The sequence below is a fragment of the Tachyglossus aculeatus genome, chromosome 5 (assembly GCF_015852505.1).
Source record: "Tachyglossus aculeatus isolate mTacAcu1 chromosome 5, mTacAcu1.pri, whole genome shotgun sequence".
NCBI lineage: Eukaryota > Metazoa > Chordata > Mammalia > Monotremata > Tachyglossidae > Tachyglossus > Tachyglossus aculeatus.
In genome coordinates, this window is record NC_052070.1 from 45,789,850 (window position 1) to 45,809,730 (window position 19,881).

Genomic DNA, 19,881 nt, shown 5'->3' on the forward strand with positions numbered 1-19,881 from the left:
GTGATGAAACAGTCCAGGCAGTCCAATTGTGGCCAAATTCATTTAAGACCCTCTCATTAATGAGGGGCAAAGTCTGTGGAGCTTATCCCCCCCTCCCCCCCCCCAATTAAGCACTTTTGCATCTTCTCAGCACTTGGGCTCTCAGAGCCTTCCGCCCCAACATAGCACCTGTGTACAGACCTCTAAACTGTTGCTTTCCCCTACATATGATTTATTTCAGTGTCTGTTTCCCCCTCCCAGTATGGGATCCTGAGGGTAGAGATTGTGTACTCCTTTGTACTCTCCCAAGCTCTCAGTGCAGTGCTCACAGTGCTCAGTAAATACTGCTGAATACTAGATTGTAAGCTCCTTCTCTAGGCTGTATGCTCCTTCTCAAAACTGCCTGCTCCTGGCAGGGAACGTTTCTACCATCTCTGTTGTATTGAACTCTTCCGAGTACTAGTGCTTTGCACGTAGTAAGTGCTGTCATTTGATTAATGGTTTTTACGGGGCACTTACCGAGTGCATGGGTGAATACAGTAAAATATAGTTGGCAAACACCATCCCTACCCATAAGAAGCTTATAGTTTAGAGGGGGAGACAGTCATTGAAATACATTGTAGATAGGGGAAATGGTAGGGTAAGCATATGCACAGAAGGGTTGTGGGGCTAAGAGTGGTACAGTTCCCATAAAAGAGACAAAGATATGCCCTTTGATTTGTGTTTGTGTAGTGCCAGCAGAGAGCTAGAAAGAGGCGGCCTCCAGGCCCCTTTGCATTTGTGAGAAAGAACTAAGCATACCTGAAGGAAAAGCCTGTTCAATCTGGAGGCATCATGAGCTCAAGGGTTACAACTGAGGAATACTGAGGGGAGCACTCTTGCTTCCACCAAAAGCCAAAGACTGCCTTGTTTTGATGTGGGTCTCCCCCTACTCTAGACTGTAAGCCCGGTGTGGGCAGGGATTGCCTCTCTATTGCTAAATTGTACCTTCCAGGCACTTAGTACAGTGCTCCGTACACAATAAGCTCTCAAATACGATTGAATGAATGAAAAGACTGCAGGGTAATGACTGGTGACATTCTAGGAAACCTCTGTTACTACCAGGGCCTCTGTGGGGTCCAAAACATTCTACTCTTCCATACAGAATCCCTTCAGGAGGTGGAGAAAAATGCTTTTTTCAAAGGTTGGGAGACGACATGGGAATTCCTCCCTTATCACTGGTTATGCTCCGCTTTGACCAGGAAGTTTAAGTAATTGAATCCATTCAAGGCTGATGTTTCCCGTTAATTCTGAGGGGCAGAGAGGGCACGGGCAGCTTCTTTTCAGACACTGTGGGCTTGTAGCCCTGGGCGCTGACCACAATTTCCGCTCAGCAACTCCTGGCCGAGAGCCCGCAGGAGAGCAGCTGGGGAGGTGGGAAGGGGTTCACTTTAATTTAAGGGAATTGCTGCTTTGCCCTGGTAAGAAGGATCCAAGTTTGTTTTTGCAAATGCATCTTTCCCCGTTGGGCTAATTCCAATTAACCTTTATGGCCCCCAAAAAGCAAATGGAAAGACTAAATCTTCCTGTGATTTCCTTCTTCAGAACTTGAGTTGCTCCACGCTTTCTCTGCTGGTGCAAAATCCTGTTTCTATCCAAAGCTTTCAGCCTCAGAGGAACACCATAGAGATTTTAGGCCTAAACCCAAGTGCTTCTTTTTTTTTATGGAATTTGTTAAGTACTTACTCTGTGCCAGACACTGTACTAAGCGCTGGGATAGATTCGAGATAATCGGGTTGGGCACACTTCCCGTCCTACTTGGGGTTCACAGTCTTAATCCCCACTTTACAGCTGAGGTAACGGAGGTATAAAGTTAAGTGACTTGCTCAAGGTCACAGAGCAGACAAGTGGCAAAGGCAGAATTAGAACTCAGGGCCTCTGTCTCCCAGACCCATGCTCTATCCATTAGGCTATGCTGCTTCATCAGTTTTATGATAGAGAATCTAATTCTTCCCCAGCCCTGGGCTCCCTTCCTTCCTCAAGAGAAACAGCAAGAGAAGGAATTCAGCTTATTGTGAGAAAGAAACGTGTCTCCCAACTCTGTTGCATTGTACACTCCCAAGAACTTAGTACATGCTCTGCCCAAAGTAAGTGCCCAATAAATACGTTTGATAGATTGAATTCATTCTGGTTCATTTGTTGCTGTAAACCCAAAGTTCCAGATTCAGTGAGAATATTCAAGAGTGCACATGGCTCCTTATATGTTAAAACCTCATTCTCTCCCTGCCAAATCATGTTTCAGACACTACCTAGCTGAAATACAATCAGAGTCAAGCACCTTTACACTTTTATTACAGTACACACAATTCCCGAACTCAATAACCAGGCCATTTAGCAAATCAGATAAGAGATTCGGAGGGCTAGGGAATGACCCAATGATGCAATGGCTCTGTCCTGATTAGCATGGATGAAGGCAGGAATCCTCAGTGAGAGCTACTTTTTATTATAGCTAAGTGTCTTGGAGATTGCTTATGAAGACAGTTTAAGTGAATTATCTGAGATGCCAGGCTTTCACGTGTGTGAGATGTTCCTGAGGCTCAGATAGTTAAATGTCAAAATTGTCTGGGTGATTTTGAGATTCCAGAATTTCCCATCTCCCCATTCTCTGCCTGATACTCCTGAACATAGTACAACTAAAATTGACTTCTCAACCACACAGCATTCTATTGAATTCCCTGTTACGCCTGCTTTTCAAGGGAATTTTTAATGCTGGAGTGAAGACGCCACACACTTAGCCTCAGAGAGGGTGAAACCATTACACCTCTTCTCAGAAAATAATCAGAATTAAAGAGACTCAGGCCTGTGACTTAGAAACACACACACACCCGCCCCCACCCCTCGCCAACCTCCCCTACCTCAGCAATCTTAGAAATGAAATTTCGGGAAAATCTTGTCTTCAGAGCCAACAAGAGAATGGAATAGAGTGGTGGGTTAGAAAATCGAATAGTATGTGGGTGTCTGGTTAGGAGAAGATAAAGCCAATGAAAATTTCTCCCAGTTGAAACAAGGAATCAGAAGTGTGTGTGCCTGTGTGGCGGGGGGTGAGAGGGGGCTTTATTTCCGACGTCAAGAATGCAGTGAAAATTAAACCCACAAGGCTGCCATTCCCCATTGACCCGGTTTCTATGGAGACAGGCTTCTTGTGTCAACAACTTGTAGAGTAGGACGAAGGAAACCAAGGGGGGCTTTTATTCACTCAGCGAGAGAGCGGCGCTGCTGCTCCCCGCCTGCCTCCACAACGGGGCTCAAGGGTCATGCAGCAGCTGTGGGTGTTCAGTAGCCGACAAACAATACCTGGCTCAATAATACCTCGGTTTAACACAGGTCTGACTTCAGCGCCGTAACCGGAGAGGCCTGCCAGACCCCTGAACCTACGAATCCGACTTGTCCCCCGCCCCCATTTCTCATTATTCCTGTCAGTCGCAGCTCCGAGAAATCTTTCCTTGCTAAGGAAGGCCGAGTGGCGATTCCTGCAGGGGCCCATCCACTGTTACCTTGGCGACTGTTGTGCCTTCCAGCCTCCAAGCTTCCCCCCGGGGGTCACCAAGTTGGAGTGCAGAGATGAGAAAGACTAAATCGATCGATCAGTGGTATTTATTGAGTGTGTACTGCGTGCAGAGTACTGTACTAAGTGCTTTGGAGTTCTGTCCATCCCGTTCTTCCAATCAGTCAATCAATGGTATTTATTGAGCGCTTCCTGCAGAGCACCATACTAAGAACTTGGGAGCGCTGTCCATCCTGTTCCTCCAATCAATCATATTTATTGAGCACTTACTGAGTGCAGAGACTGTACTAAGTGCTTGGGAGACCTGTCCGTCCCATTCCTCCAATCAGACAATTAGTCGATGGAAGCTGTTGCTTGGATTCCTGTTTCCGGAAGATGTTTCAGAGCTGGGAGTTTGGCCACCATTCCTGAGCAGGGAATCCCCACAGGGACTTTCCCTTCCATCCCTTCTTGTCTTCCCTGCCCTAGATACCACCTATTTTTCCTAGTAAAGCCCCGTTGCATGTTTTAAATTAAACTAAGACTCTTCTCTAGATTTCCTCTCCAAACTTCATCACAAATAATAATAATAATAATGGTATTTGTTAAATGCTTACTATGTGCAAAGCACTGTTATAAGCACAGGAGTAAATACAAGGTAATCAGGTGGGGCTCATAGTCTCAATCCCCATTTTACAGATGAGGTAACTGAGGCACAGAGAAGTTAAGTGACTTGCCCAAGGTCACACAGCAGACAAGTGGTGGAGCCGGAATTAGAGTCCATAACCTCTGACTCCCAAGGACATTAGGTCATGCCGCTCCTCTTACTAATCACTAATGATTATGTTCTCCTGGGTTCAGGTGCCTGTCCCTTAGAGCAGCCTTGGAAAAGCTGCTTTTCAACATATCCTGGGCAGGCAACCATCTGTGCCGGGAGAAAAGTTTGGTTCTTTCTTCCATTTTGCTCTTTAGGTCGGTGCCCCAATCCAGTCCCCAAGGGTGCCCGTGGCCAGTGAGCTACCTCAGAGGCCCCCAGACCCAGTCCCAGCTCCCAGTCCTGCCTCTCACTACCTCACTCAGCTGTCTCCTAGAAATTTTTGATCGTCAGTTTGTGCACAGGTTGTGCAGCCACACACACTCATGCTTCTGGCCTGGTTTTTGACATCCAGTAGGGCCTGGGGAGCTGCTGAAGGGGCAGGAGGGCTCAAGAGCTGGGTGAGGGAGCAGAGATGCTTGGGATCCAGGGTATAGCCACTGATGCTGAAAAATCTTGGGGGGTGAGGGAGGGGATGTTGCCAACTTGTACTTCCCAAGCGCTTAGTACAGTGCTCTGCACACAGTAAGCGCTCAATAGATACGATTGATGATGATGATGATGATGCCCCTGCTCCTCTTCTCTCACCCTCTTCCTCCCCCATAATGGAAGCTCCTGTGAGTCAGGGAGTTCTTTAGGGATTTGGTGGAGGACTTCCAGGCTAGAATGCTGCCAGTGAAGCAAAATATCTGTGGAACATACCCTTCCCCTCCTTCCTCCTTGCCCGCTGAGAGTGGTTCAGAAGCCACTGGGCCCCTATACCTCCCTTTTCCAGGAGAGCGCTGGCCCACCAAGTCTCAGGGATGAGCCCCCTCTTCTTTGTGACATGGAGCAGCGCGGCCATGGCCAACATTTCCTGAAGTCTTATCATCATCATCAGTGGTATTATTGAGCGCTTACTATGTGCCGAGTACTGTACTGGGCACTCGGGAGAGTACGAAGCAGTGTGGCTCAGTGGAAAGAGCACGGGCTTTGGAGTCAGAGGTCATGGGTTCAAATCCCAGCTCTGCCACATGTCAGTTGTGTGACTTTGGGCAAGTCACTTAACTTCTCTGTGCCTCAGTTACCTCATCTGTAAAATGGGGATTAAGACTGTGAGGCCCCCTGTGGGACAACCTGATCATCTTATAACCTCCCCAGCACTTAGAACGGTGCTCAGCACATAGTAAGTGTTTAACAAATGCCATCATTATTATTACGATACAATAGAGTTGGCAGACATGTTCTCTGCCCATACTGCACTTGCAGTCTAGAGTTTTATACCCAGTGCACCCTCGATCAGGGAATGTGTTTATTGCTATATTGTACTCTCCCAAGAGGTTAGTACACTGCTTTACACACAGTAAGCGGTCAATAAATATGATTGACTGATTAGAAGAGTGGGTGATTATTCCCCCCTCCAATTCACAGGGACTATCTAGCAAGAGATTTTCCTACTTTTCCAGTCCCCCTCCTGCTCCTCTCCCTCTCCCACACCTCTAGCCCTGGGCAAGGGAGAGGTCTTCTGCTTCCTGCTCCCCTTTCCTAAAGCCTGCTTGAAAACCTCAACAGATTTCCACCTCCGGGGCCAGAGATGGGTTAGTTTCTGTTTCCTACTGTTTTGTCTTGGTGACTATCCTTTGCCAGTCAGTCCCCTGAGGTCATGAACCCAAACCTGCCTGCTAGATTTGGATAGTTATCCCTGTTTGACAAATATTATATTTATATTAATGTCTATCTGTCTCTCCCACTAGACCTTGTGGCCAGGGAATGTGTCTACCAACTCTGTTATATTGTACTCTCCCAAGTGCTTAATACAGCGTTCTGCACAAAGTAAGCACTCAATAAGTACAGTTGATTGATTGATTGATGGATTGACAGCCAACCAGATGTGGGGGCCCAGCTGTGCCCCAAAATGACCCAGTCAGCTCAGGGCTCCAAGGCAGCCACAAAACAGAGCAAGGAAACTGCAGGGCTCATTTGTTCTTTCTCTCTTCCTCTGTCTGTCTCTTTATCTTTCCAGAAAATAAAGGGTGTGTTTGGGGCAACCGGCAAGGAGGGGAAGCAAGACCCTTCCTAGGTTCCCGCTAAGAACACATAATTCCAGTTCCTCTGATTCTTTTGCATCTTCCCCTGGACTTGCAGGAGCAAAAGCGGTTCTCCAGTGGATGGAGATAGCTCCATGGGTAGTCTGGCCCCAGTATCTGCCCTTTTTCCCTGGGTGTCTCGGGCTATCCCCGGAGAGTCTCAATGGCTGAATGCGCTTCTGAATATTCTTTCATTGAATCCAGAACTTTTGAATCTACAGTGAACTGAATTGAATTCAACAAGCGAACTGTACTGAATTCAATCAATCATTCATTCATTCATTCAATTGTATTTATTGAGCACTTACTGTGTGCAGAGCACTGTACTAAGCGCTTGGGAAGTACAAGTTGGCAACATATAGAGATGGTCCCTACCCAACAACGGGCTCACAGTCTAGAAGGGGGAGATAGACAACAAAACAAAACGTGTGGACAGGTGTCAAGTCGTTAGAACGTTCAATCAGTCACCCATATTTATGAAGCACTTATTATGTGCAGAGCACTGTGTTAAGCAGTTGGGAGAGTACAGTGCAAGAGAATTAGCAGGCACGTTCCCTGCCCATAACAAACTTATTGAGCACTTATTGTCCAGAGCACTATACTAAGCGCTTGGGAGAATGCAGTATAACAGATTTCTTAGACATATTCCCTGCCCGCAAGGAGTCTACAGTCCAGAGAGACAGACATTGATATAAATTAATAAATTATGGAAGTGCACATAAGTTCTGTGAGGCTGAGGGTGGGTGAATGAGCCTGCAAATCCAAGGGTAAGGGTGATGCAGAAGGGAGAGTGAGTAGAGGAAATGAGGGGATGGAGCAGGTTGGAAGAATTGTTCTGAGGCCAGCCTCGACCTTTGCAGTTTGGTGATGGAATCAATCAATCAATCATATTTATTGAGTATTTGTTGTGTGCAGAGCACTGTACTAAGCCCTTGGGAGAGTACGTTCCCTGCCCACAGTGAGCTTAAATCCACCCCAGTTAATTCTGAAACTCTCAGGCCTGGACTTGCTAATAATAATAATAATGATGGCATTTATTCAGCGCTTACTATGTGCAAGGCACTGTTCTAAGCTCTGGGGAGGTTGCAAGGTGATCAGGTTGTCCCACAGGGGGCTCACAGTCTTAATCCCCATTTTTCAGATGAGGTAACTGAGGCATAGAGAAGTTAAGTGACTTGCCCAAAGTCACACAGCTGACAATTGGCAGAGCTGGGATTTGAACCCATGACCTCTGACTCCAAAGCCTGTGCTCTTTCCACTGATCCATGCACCCTCCTCCCCTCTGGTCAAGAGGACAGAATCTCCACCTCCAGAGGAGACTCCCCCAAGAGGAGTAACAAGAAGACTCCACTCTCCTCTTTCAGCTTTTGTCCTCAGCGAGCGGAGAGTCTGCGGAGGTCCCAGGCCTCTCTTTCCCTGGCCTAAACAGCATGCGGGCTGAGCCGTGAGCCTCCTCTGGATCCCAATTACCATCCTTCCGGCAGCCGGCCGCCTCGGACTCACTCATGGTTAATTTGTCCATCAGAAGCGGCTCTCTGAAGGTTGGGCCTCATGCTGGTGTCATCAATTTGATTCTGATTATTCATATTACTGAAAGTGCCGCTGCTTTGCTAGGTCTGATAATTAGGATAAAGATCCTCTACATGTGAGGTCAGGCCCGGAGCTGGGCTCGGCGGAGGCGCCTGCCACCCACAGCAGCCCCCTCCCCGCCAAGCGTGCTTCATCCTCCCATTCATTTCTGTTCACTAAAGGCCGCCCTGACCCTGAAGTACACATCCCAAGCATCCTGGCAGTAGAAGATTAGAGCATCAAGCCAGGTTTTGTCCAAGAGCAGTGGATGCTCCACATAGAGTTGGCAGAGAGGATTTTCTGGAAGAAAACAGAAATCTGGCCTCCTTTGTTGCCAGTTTCCCTCGCTTTTGTGCCTCTCATCCCTACCCTTGTACCCTTCCTCATGTTCAACTTCCCATGTAGCTGCTGAGTGGTTCCAGTGGACCCCAGGACTTTCTCTTTTTCTCAGTGTGCACTTCTGTGTGGGTTTTTTTGTGTGTGTGTCTGCTTCTCTCTGTCTCTTCTCTCTATTATCAGAGGACACACAGGCCCAGGTAGAGCCCAAGACATGTGAGTGTGTGTGTGTGTGCACGCGCACACGCAAGCCTCTCTCTGTCTCCACTTTCTGCTATCAGAGGATAAAAGGCTCAGTGGAGCCTAGGTCTTCCTGTGTGTGTTTTTATGTGTGCCTCTGCGTCTCTCTCTGTCTCCTCTTTCTAATTTCAGATGACACATAGGTTCATGTGCGAGGACTCAGCTATGAAGTTTGAACTGACCCAGACTTCCTATTCATTCATTCAATCATATTTATTGAGCGCTTACTGTGTACAGAGCATTCATTCATTCATTCAATTGTATTTATTGAGCACTTACTGTGTGCAGAGCACTGTACTAAGCGCTTGGGAAGTACAAGTCAGCAACATATAGAAACAGTCCCTACCCAACAATGGGCTCACAGTCTAGAATTGTCAGAACAAATAGAATTAAAGCTCTATGCACATCATTAACAAAATAGAATAGTAAATCAATCAATCAATCAATCAATCGTATTTATTGAGCACTTACTGTGTGCAGAGCACTGTACTAAGCGCTTGTAAAGTAAAATTCAGCAATAAGTAGAGACAATTGCTGCCCACAATGGGCTCACAGTCTAGAAGGGGGGAGACAGTTATCAAAACAAGTAAACAGACATCAATAGCATCAATATAAATGAATAGAATTAAGGCTATATGCACATCATTAATATAAATAAGTAGAATTATAAATATGTACATATATACACAAGTGCTGTGGTGGGGGTGGTAGAGCAAAAGGAGCAAGTTGGGGTGATGGGGAGGGGAGGAGGAGCAGAGCAGAAGAAAGGGGAGGCTTAGTCAGAAGTCTGGCTTTGAAGGGGGGAAGTGTGATTGTTTGGCAGATTTGAGGAGGGAGGACATCTGGTTCCCATAAACCGTCAAGAGGTCCTCAACCCAATCTCCCCTCCATTTTCCCCCTGCCCAGCTCTCGTCCAAAGAACAACAGCCCCACTGTCCTTCATTTGTGGTGACTTTTGTACGTCTCATTTCTCCCCAGGGATTTTCCCTGGCTCCTTTTTAGCCCCCTTGTGCTGTGACTGCCAGATTAGCCCCCTTATGCTGTGACTGCCAGAGGCCCTGGGAAACTTTAGTGAGGGATGATAAAGTGGGGACCAAATGATGTTGATGGCTCATGGGAGAGGAATCTTCTTGGGTCCATCACAGGTCCTCAGTCAGCCTCCCTCAGAAAGTCTGGAAAGCAACCAGAAGTCTTGGATTTGCTAAGGAGAGTCTGTCTGCTTGAGAGTAAGAGTTCTGTTGGTGTCTGAGTGTGTGTAAGGTAAGGGGGAAAGGGGTCGTGTGTGTGTGTGTGTGTGTGTGTGTGAGTGTACAAGTGTGCGTGTGTATGCAGAAGGGCAGATGATCATTGAGTCTGCTAAGCAGAGTCATTCAGGAGATGATTCTTACCGGGAATTCCCTCTTATCTTCCACTTTTTTTAGTTCTGGGTTATGACCTTAAATTTAATCAAATGTACTTTTAAAGCCGTTTCACTTCTGCAGACTTTAACAAAAGGTAGGAGGGGTCTGGAGGGGGATGTTTGTTAACCTTTCCCTTCATAATGCAGTTTTTTTCCCTATAGAAATCTCTTTTCCCGCTGATTCATTATGTGTCGGGAAGCAGAGCGTGACATGTTAAAAGCCGTCTTGATAGTATTTGATATTCAGTACTAACAACGCACCAGCTCATAGGAAGGGTTTTTTTTTTTCCTTTAAAGGGGTGAGGGAGGCAATCTGCATATTGGATGTGCCAAGACAGTAGGTAATTTGCATTTAGCATCCAGAAATTCTCTGCTTGCAATCTGTCACCCTTCACTGGGTTTTCATTTTATAACCTTCACAACATAAGGAGGAGAACAAGCAGCAGAAAGCACACCATCGCAACCCGCGGAGGGGGCCTGGAGAAATAACCTTGTCAGAGAGCCCAGCGAGAGCAGAATCGAGTTGGAGAACTGCCAACTTCCACTGACCAGGGAGATGGTCCATCCTCCCTCTCCCCCGGAATCACCTCGCCTCCCCCAACCACTGCCCCAAGGGAAGGGGGTAGGGGCACCCTGCAGGGAGCGGGACTGGTGTGACAGGGACACTCTGAAACAGAGGTGTGGTAAGGGAAGAGAGTATTCTTGGAGTAGTTGGAGCGATCAATCAGTAGCTTTTATTGAGTGCTCACTGTGGGTAGGGCACTGAACTAAGCGCTCGGGCATTCTAACATAAGCACTCAGTGGATGCTAACACAAAGGAAGAAGCAAGTTATTAGCGCTTCCAAAACCAGGATGAGTTCCCATCACACTGCTTCTCCCGGGATCCTTTGCGCTCAATACCTGTCTGGCTGGACTATGGACCTGACCCGATATGGGCTGGCTTATGATCTTATGTTCTTTATCCAAATTCTTGTTTATTATCAAAGTTGTCCCTTAATTGTTGAAGATTGAAATTCAGCTCAATTACGTTGGTGCCAGCAGCTAGAACTGGTGACTCCTTTAAAAACCCACCTCCCTCCACTTCCCCTTTCATCTCCTTCCCTCCTTCCCTTCCTCTTACCTCCTTCCCTTCCCCACAGCACCTATATATATATATATATATGTTTGTACATATTTATTACTCTATTTATTTATTTATTTTACTTGTACGTATCTATTCTATTTATTTTATTTTGTTAATATATTTGGTTTTGTTCTCTGTCACCCCCTTCTAGACTGTGAGCCCACTGTTGGGTAGGGACTGTCTCTATATGTTTCCAACTTGTATTTCCCAAGCGCTTAGTACAGTGCTCTGCACACAGTAAGCGCTCAATACGATTGATTGATTGATTGATCTCCTAGGGATCTTCCCCCTTCTAGACTGTGAGCCCGCTGTTGGGTAGGGACCGTCTCTATGTTGCCAACTTGTACTTCCCAAGCGCTTAGTACAGTGTTCTGCACACAGTAAGTGCTCAATAAATACGATTGAATGAATCTGTTCTCCTGTGCTACCTTGAATTGTGAATCTTTTCCTGGGGACTAAGTTCCCAAGCCTTCCTAAAGAAAACAGGCACAGATAAAAGCAAGAGCCATCGGCTTGTTTTTTGCTCATGAGAAAATGGCTAGGTTACTGGGACAACTTGGACCTAACTGTATTCAGAGGTGACCACTTCGTTTCTGTATTCAAGCTCAGGAAAAAACCTGCTGTGAATTCTCTGAGGAGATGCCCAGGAGTCACTGGACCAAATGGCAGAGAGAAAACCCAGGCTATAGAGGATGGGGAAGTACCTCTCCAAATTTTCTCCTGGCAGAAGAACTTTGCATATTTATTTATACCCTTCCTCAGCCATTATGTATATTGGTATAATCAACTGCCCATTCAATTTATTTATTCTGATTTCTCTATTTGTAAGTGCTTTTATGTCTGCGTCCCCTATTGGAGTATAAACTCCTTGGGGTCAGGAACATGTCTTGTACTTTGATTTACCCAAGCATTGCATCTAGTGGGTACACAATAAACATCATCATTACTACAGAAGAGGGCAGAGAGGAGGTTCTGCCTTGCACAGAGTCCAGAAAATGTCGGATGATCCACTGTGGAAAAAATGGGGCAGCAGTGACACTTGCTCCATTGCCTTTCACTTGCCCAGATGGCTTGGAGACGTTGTCCAGCAGAAGCTGGTGGCATCTTAACAGCACCACAAAAGCCTTCCAGTTCATCTAGAAAGGCTCTAGAAAACTAAGTGCTACTCCAATGGCAGGTTTCAAAGCATTGAGAGCCTAGAGGTTCAGTCTCCCTTTACATTCCCTCTAGCATTCGAATATTCAAAGTTAGGTCCAAGGTCTATGTTCTCTGGAGTGTGTGATCCAATGAGCAGGTTTCTGCCAAAGGAGTGAACAAATGACTAATGACAAGATTGGGGGAATTGTAAGAGTAATGCTAGCAGGAGTCATCCAGCCAAAATAAATACTAGTATCAGAGCAGAGTGAGGAACGTGATCTAATACCTGAAGAGCTGGTGCTTTGTAGTGACAGCTCTGATAAAAGGTGGATTGTGTTGGCACAGAAGGCAGGCAGTTCTCTCCTAGGGCAGAATCTGGAACTCTTTCTGTAACCATTAAAGCCCCAAAGGAAGGCTTAAGGGCATTAGCACTTACACCTCGAAGTAGGGACCTAATGGGTCTGTGTACTCTGAGTCTCCTACTCTTGAGCAATCCAGATCGTGAAGCAGCATGGCTTAGTGGATAGAACACAGGCCTGGGGTTCAGAAGGATCTGGGTTCTAATCCCAGCTCTGCCACTTGTCTGCTGTGTGACCTTGGGCAAGTCACTTCACCTCTCTGTGCCTCAGTGATCTCATCTGTAAAATGGGAATTAAGACTGTGAGCCCCATGTGGGATGGGGACTGTGTCCAACCCAATTACCTTGTGCTTAGTGAAGTGCCTGGCACATAGTAAGCACTTAACAAATACCACAATTAACTCACAACCTAGACATGACCCAGTCTCTTCCCAAGGCAACCCAGACCTTGGCAGTAAGGTCCTTGGGAAGCTGGCAGTTCGCAATCAACCTCAGGCTCTATACAATCTGCAAGGAGTAGCTTGGCCTAGTGGAAAGAGCACAGGCCTGGAATTAAGAGGACCTGATTTCTAGTGTTTACTCCAGTACCTGTCTGTTTTGTTACCTCGGGCAAGTCACTTAACTTCCCTGTGCCTCACTTTCCTCATTTGCAAATGTCTGGAACTCCTGGGATGCCTGCTGCTGGCCTAGAATGCCCTTGTATCGTAGTCTCCCAAGCACTTAGTAGGGTGTTCTGTACCCAGTTGGCATTCAATAAATATGATTGACTGACTGACCAAACAGGGATTATGTCTCCTCCACAGACCGTGAGCTCCATGGGCCCTCTCATCTACTTTGTTCTTCCAACTGTGTAGTATAGAACCCTGCATACAGTAGTTATAGAAATTTTTTGAATGAATGAATGAAAGAATGAATGAACAAATGAACAACTGAATGTATTCAGGAGTGGAGATAAAAGGCAGAGTTGTTCAAGTGTCCCTTATTAATAATAATGATGGCATTTGTTAAGCGCTTACTGTGTGCAAAGAACTGTTCTAAGCGCTGGGGAGGTTACAAGGTGATAAGGTTGTCCCACAGGGGGCTCACAGTCTTAATCCCCATTTTACAGATGAGGTAACTGAGGCACAGAGAAGTGAAGTGACTTGCCCAAAGTCACACAGCTGACAATTGGCAAAGCCAGGATTTGAACCCATGACCTCTGACTCCAAAGCCCCTGCTCTTTTCCACTGAGCCATGATGCTTCTCTCTGCTTTACTGTGGGAAAAAGCCAAGGGAGAGATGGCATTTGGGTGAAGCAGAGGAGTCCTTGGAAATACTCTCGTTTTACAAACGTTACTTTCCCCACAAGCCTTTCAGCAGTGGAAAAAGCTCAGTCCACTTGGTTTTGCCTTGTCTACCGCACCCCCTCAGGCTTTTCTAGTAGTAGTAATAACAGTATTTATTAAGTATTAAGTACCTTACTAAGTACTTGGAACAAATAAGTAGGTGAGAATTAGACATAGTCCTTAACCCCCAAGGAGTTTATAATCTAAGAAAGAGTGAGGGCATGTTGGCAACCGACACATAAGGAAGATGAAACAATAAAAACACAAAAACAACATGGAAGACAAGGATAAAGATAAGCACAAGAGCAACGTGGTACTATGGCTAGATGAATGGAGTTACAGGCTCCTCACAGTTCAGAGCCCAAAATTCACAATGGTCCCCCGCCACAGCCACAGCAACACCCTTCCCAACAGTCTAAACTTCTGAGGTGGCGTGCTGTCAATGTTCAATTTTCCCAGCCGTGGGAACCCACAATTAGGTAGTGGGTTCTAACCCCGGCTCTGCCACTCGTCATCATCATCATCATCAATCGTATTTATTGAGTGCGTACTATGTGCAGAGCACTGTACTAAGCGCTTGGGAAGTACAAATTGGCAACATATAGAGACAGTCCCTACCCAACAGTGGGCTCACAGTCTAAAAGGGGGAGACAGAGAACAAAACCAAACATACTAACAAAATAAAATAAATAGAATAGATATGTACAAGTAAAATAAATAAATAAATAAATAGAATAATAAATATGTACAAATATGTATACATATATACAGGTGCTGTGGGAAGGGAAGGAGGTAAGATTGGGGGGATGGAGAGGGGGCTCCAGCACTCGTCGGCTGTGTGACTTTGGGCAAGTCACTTAACTTCTCCGTGTCTCATTTACCTCATCTGTAAAATGGGGATTAAGACTGTGAGCTCCACGTGGGACAACCTGATTACACTGTATATACCCCAGCTCTTAGAACAGTGCTTGGCACATAGTAAGTGCTTAACAAACACCAACATTATTATTATTATTAATTCCAGACAGATCAGGAGAGAAGTCCAAGGAATATAACAATGACTGTGGTATTTGTTGAGCGCTTAAGCACTGGGGTGGATACAAGCAAATCAGGTTGGACATGTGTCCCACGTGGGGCTCACAGTCTCAATCCCCATTTTATAGGTGAGGTAACTGAGGCATAGAGAAGGGAAGTGACTTGCCCAAGGTCACCCAGCAGTGGAGCTGGGATTAGAACCCATGACCTTCTGACTCCCAGGCCTGTTGTCTATCCACTCCACCATGCTATGTGGAGGGAGGGCTGTGGGATGGTGTTGTAGGGTGGAAGCCTACAGAACAGCACTGCCGATGTTCAAATGCTTCCTGAGTGTAGGAGATCCCGATGGGAGAAATTTCCCATGGAGAGAAACCACGTTTCAGTAACCCTCCCTTACCCTGGTATTCAAGCACCTCATTGAAGTGAGTGAGGGTACCATTGCCCACCCACTTTCCAGAGAGACTTGGGGCAACAGTGGAGCGACCTGCCTCTATCCTCTATGAGGGAATGAGTGCATTTATACCTGGCTTCCATCTTCTCCCTCTCCCTCATGTCATTTTCTTCAGGCTGTAAGCCCCTCCAGGCAGGGTTTGTGTCTACTTCTCTGTGGTATAGTACTTTCCCAAGCACTTAGTACAGTGCACGGGCCAGACTGAGCCCCCTCCTTCCTCTCTCCCTCCTCCCCCTCCCCATCCCCCCCCACCTTACCTCCTTCCCCTCCCCACAGCACCTGTATATATGTTTGTACATATTACTGTATTTTACTTGTACATATTTACTATTCTGTTTATTTTATTTTGTTAATATGTTTTGTTTTGTTGTCTGTCTCCCCCTTCTAGACTGTGAGCCCACTGTTGGGTAGGGACCGTCTCTATATGTTGCCAACTTGTACTTCCCAAGCGCTTAGTACAGTGCTCTGCACACAGTAAGCGCTCAATAAATATGATTTATTGAATGAATGAATGAATTAAGCACTCAGTGAATGTCATCGATTGATTCTGTTCACCCATTGGACTGGTCACTGGAAGGAGACCCAGCGGCCCCTGCCCTAGGGGTCCGCGGGGAGGTCCAGAATCCCACCCAGTACCTCCCGACCTCTGATGGGCGAATCTGCTTCTCTCTTTCTCCACAGTCCATGGCATCAAGTGGACGTGCAGCAATGGCAACAGCAGTTCAGGGTTCTCCGTAGAGCAGCTCGTACAGCAGATTCTGGACAGTCACCAGACCAAGCCCCAGCCTCGGACACACAACTGCCTCTGCACTGGCAACTTGGGTAAGTGGGGTGAGGGGAGGCCAAGGGTGGACAGAGGGGGCCACTGTCTCCTCACCCTGCCAAGGACCAGTTAGGTAAGTGGCTTATGGCCCTCTTGCTCCTCGCTCCATCCGGCTCTGCATCCCTTTCCAGTGAGAGGGAGGGAATTAGCCGGAGGGTCGGTCAGTCATATTTATTGAGTGCTTACTGTGTGCAGAGCACTGAACTAAGTGCTGCAGAGAGTACAATACAGCAGTAAACAAACACATTCCCTGCCCACAGAATGTGATCCCACGGATCAAGCCAAGTGTTTTATAAAGAGGTCTCGTAATCTCTAGAAAGCCTGCTTCGTTCATCAGGTGCGTTCTCTGAAGAGGGAGGCAGGATGTCGGAGCTCTCAGACAGAGTGGAGGGCTCTGCAGTACTTTCTTGGGCCCCTCTCCAAGCCCTGTCTTCTCACCTACCTTTTTTTGCCTCCTCACTCCTCCCCACCACCACCACAATCCACCCCCACAATAGGCTCACCAGCCACCCATCACGGAAAAGAAACAATAATGAAAGGAGACCCAGCCCTGGAGCTCTGCAGTTTTGTAGAAAGATCAAACAGAGAGTAAATTTGACGAGCCAAGCTAAAACCTCCGTTTTAACCTTTGTCTCCTTCAAGAATGTAAAGTATGCTGCTCTCCTTCTAATGGGTCTGGTTTTCGCATAATCGTATTTGCTCTTTGAAATGGGGATGCTAAACTCCCTTCGCTGCCTTAATTAGGTATTTTCATTAAAGGGTCTTGTCACTTATCTGTTCAGTCCTCATGAATTTAGGAGTCTTGATGTTGAAAACTGTTACTAAATCTTGTGAGAATTCACCCTTTCCTCACAAGTAAAGTGACCCTTATCTGATGGAATAAAAATAATGACTGGATGGGGGAAAGAAGTCATCCCTCCTGCTGAGTCCAGAGTCTTTGGAGGGAAATCTCTAAATGAGACTTTAAAACCTCTGAAATGCTGAACTTTCCCTTATTCTTTTCTTAACTGCCTGGGAGCTTGTGGGTTGCAGCTTTGTCCCTGCTCTAGGCTTGGATGAAGCTTTTGCAGTTCAAGGTCTTTTGCCACCAAATGAGTGGCTGGCTAATCCTCAGGTAGCCGGTCAAAATTTTTGGTCAAGGTCAAAGGGCAGAGCTGTCTGGATTTTATACCCACTTTTCCTATCGGCTCCCACAAGTCAAGACAAAGACCTTGCCCCGGATCTAGCAGGTCCATTTCCCCCTGGAACTTGGGCGGGCATTAAACAATTGCACGTTGACACCCAGAGTGGACCATGTGGTTTTGTGGATAGAACACAGGCCTGAGAGTCTTAAGGACCTGGGTTCTAATACCAGCTCTGCCCCATGCCTGCTGTGTGACCTTGGGCAATCCATTTCACTTCTCTGGGTCTCAGTTACCTCATCTATAAAATGGGGATTAGGAGTGTGAGCCCCCTGTGGGACAGGGACTGTGTCCAACCTGATTAACTTGTATGTACCCCAGCTCTAAGAACACTTGGCACACAATAAGAGTATAACAAGTACATTACTATTATTATTATATGCCACCCAACTTTCCTCTTTCAAATTCCACCTGGGCACAGTGCCCCACTAGGGAAGCAGGATTCCTCATGACAGATAGACCTTGGCTTTCTAATGGCAGTGGATTTCCTGAATTATTTTTGGTCCTCCCTGCTTGGAAGAGCAAGATCGGATAAATTGCTGTCAAGACTTTTCGTAATACAGAGAATACCCAGGATTCCCCCTCATAGTTTTTCCAGCCCAAACCTATCATTTTCAATGCTCAGGCTGTGAAAGATGCCAGTTGTGTATCACGATACATAGAGAAGATCCCCAAAAGCAAACCCTTCCTAGGCTCCAGCACTTTCTTTGAGAGTGCTTTCACCTATTGTTTAAGCCTGAAACAGATGGCAACTGAAATACTGTGGTTTGGTTTAAAATCCCATGCAGAAAGATCAGCAATCTTTTTGAGTGCCCAAATGGGAGTATAGAGCCATCATTGTCACCGTCTTCCTGGGGAAGGCTGCCTGATTCAGGCCTCCGGGAGGAAAGGTACTATTTTTACTGGCTTCACTTGTGCTTTAAAGGAAGGGCAAAGCATCTCCTGTTCTGCTCTGGGATGTTCAATTTCAAGACAGTTGGGGAAATGATCATTATTTGCAATTGCTGAGCCTATAGATTGTGCAATTATAAATTCAAATAGCAACATTTAGCTTCCAAGAATTTTCCCAAATGAACATAAGAGAACCGATTCAGATCTTAAACTTGCATTAGCAAAGTTCTTATTCAGGGCCAGGAAATAAAAGATTAAAAAAAACCCTTAGTCCATTATCACAACTCTCCTGCTACATTTTGGTGCCCAGAAAATGGCAGCTCTAATGGCCCTCATTCACTGCAGAGAGAGGTTTGTGCTACTATTTGATCACTCAACTGCCTCAAAATGAAGGTTGGTGTAATGATCTCTGGGTTCAGTAATCACAGACGCTTATGATGAGAGAGCCACAACTTTAATTGAGACTTGCATGTAGTGGCCTTCATTACAGAAGGCTAATTTTTGTTCCTCCATTTTAGGGACCATCTTCTAATTCTGGTTCTATTATCCCTTCTTCTCGAAGGGAGTGTCTTTAAATGGTAACATCACTATGATGGGACCTCAGTATGGAAATAGATAACCATCCTTCAAGTTAAAGAGATGCTACTGACAGTGATTGCTCTTCAGGTGTGGGAGGGCATTTCTCCAGGGCCATGGAAAATCGATCCTATCAGAAAAGCTGTTTCAAGAGAGACAGCCTTTTGAAAAGGGCAAGGGGACTTCTTTGAGAATGGAGCCAGTTCAAGTAATCAAATAGGTTAGTGGCGGTCCTCATGTGAAAGAAAATGGCGAAGAGCTGAAATGAAGGATTAAATATTCCTTTCAAACCCGCTTTTTTATTTTGCTTTGAGGCAAGAATGAGCAATAACCTGAAGACAGACAAGCAGAATGGGAAAAGGGTGAAGAGGCTCAGGGGATTGGGACAGCCAGTGGCAGTTGTCTTTCCCTGAGCTTGCTGGTTGGGGCCTGAAATGAGTGGCAAACATTCCTCAAGTTGGAACCAGGGAGCAAATAGCCCTGGATTTTCAGATTCAATCAATCAGTCGATCAATAAATGGTAATTATTAAGTGCTTACTGGGTGCAGAGCACTGTACTAAGCACTTGGGAAAGTACAATACAATATAGTGGTTAGTTATGATACCTTGTCAGAAGGAATTTATGGTCTACTCAGGAAGACAGACATTAAATGACATTGCAAATGAGGGAAGTAATAGAGTTTATGTGCTACGGGGCTGGGGTGAGTATCAAAGCAGTTTAAGGGGTAAACAGCCAAGTGTATAGGTGACGCAGAGGGGCAGGTGGGTAGAGGAAATCAGGGCTTAGTCAGGGAAGGCTTCTTGGAAGAGAAGAGATTTTAGGAGGTCTTGAAGGTGGGGAGTGTAGTAGACTGCCAAATATGAAGGGGGAGGGAATTCAAGGCCAGAGGTAGGACATGGGCAAGAAATTGGTAGCAACCCAGATGAGACTGAGATACAGAGCGTTGGAAGAGCGAAGTTTGCAGATTGAGTTGTAGTAGTACATCAGCGAGATGAGGTAGAAGGGGGAGAGCTGATCTAGTGCCTTAAAGCCAATGAGCTTATTTCCTGAGAAG

General features: G+C 46.2%; 1 protein-coding gene across 5 annotated transcripts in view; it reads left to right on the top strand.

The window, feature by feature from the left end:
* CAMTA1 (calmodulin binding transcription activator 1) overlaps positions 1-19,881 on the top strand; it is an 868,926-nt gene that overhangs the window by 687,421 nt on the left and 161,624 nt on the right. For all 5 annotated transcript variants that reach the window (XM_038747474.1, XM_038747476.1, XM_038747477.1 and 2 more), the window contains exon 5: positions 16,037-16,177. In XM_038747474.1, coding sequence (XP_038603402.1) covers positions 16,037-16,177 — 141 coding nt within the window. The remainder of the gene's footprint in view (positions 1-16,036; positions 16,178-19,881) is intronic.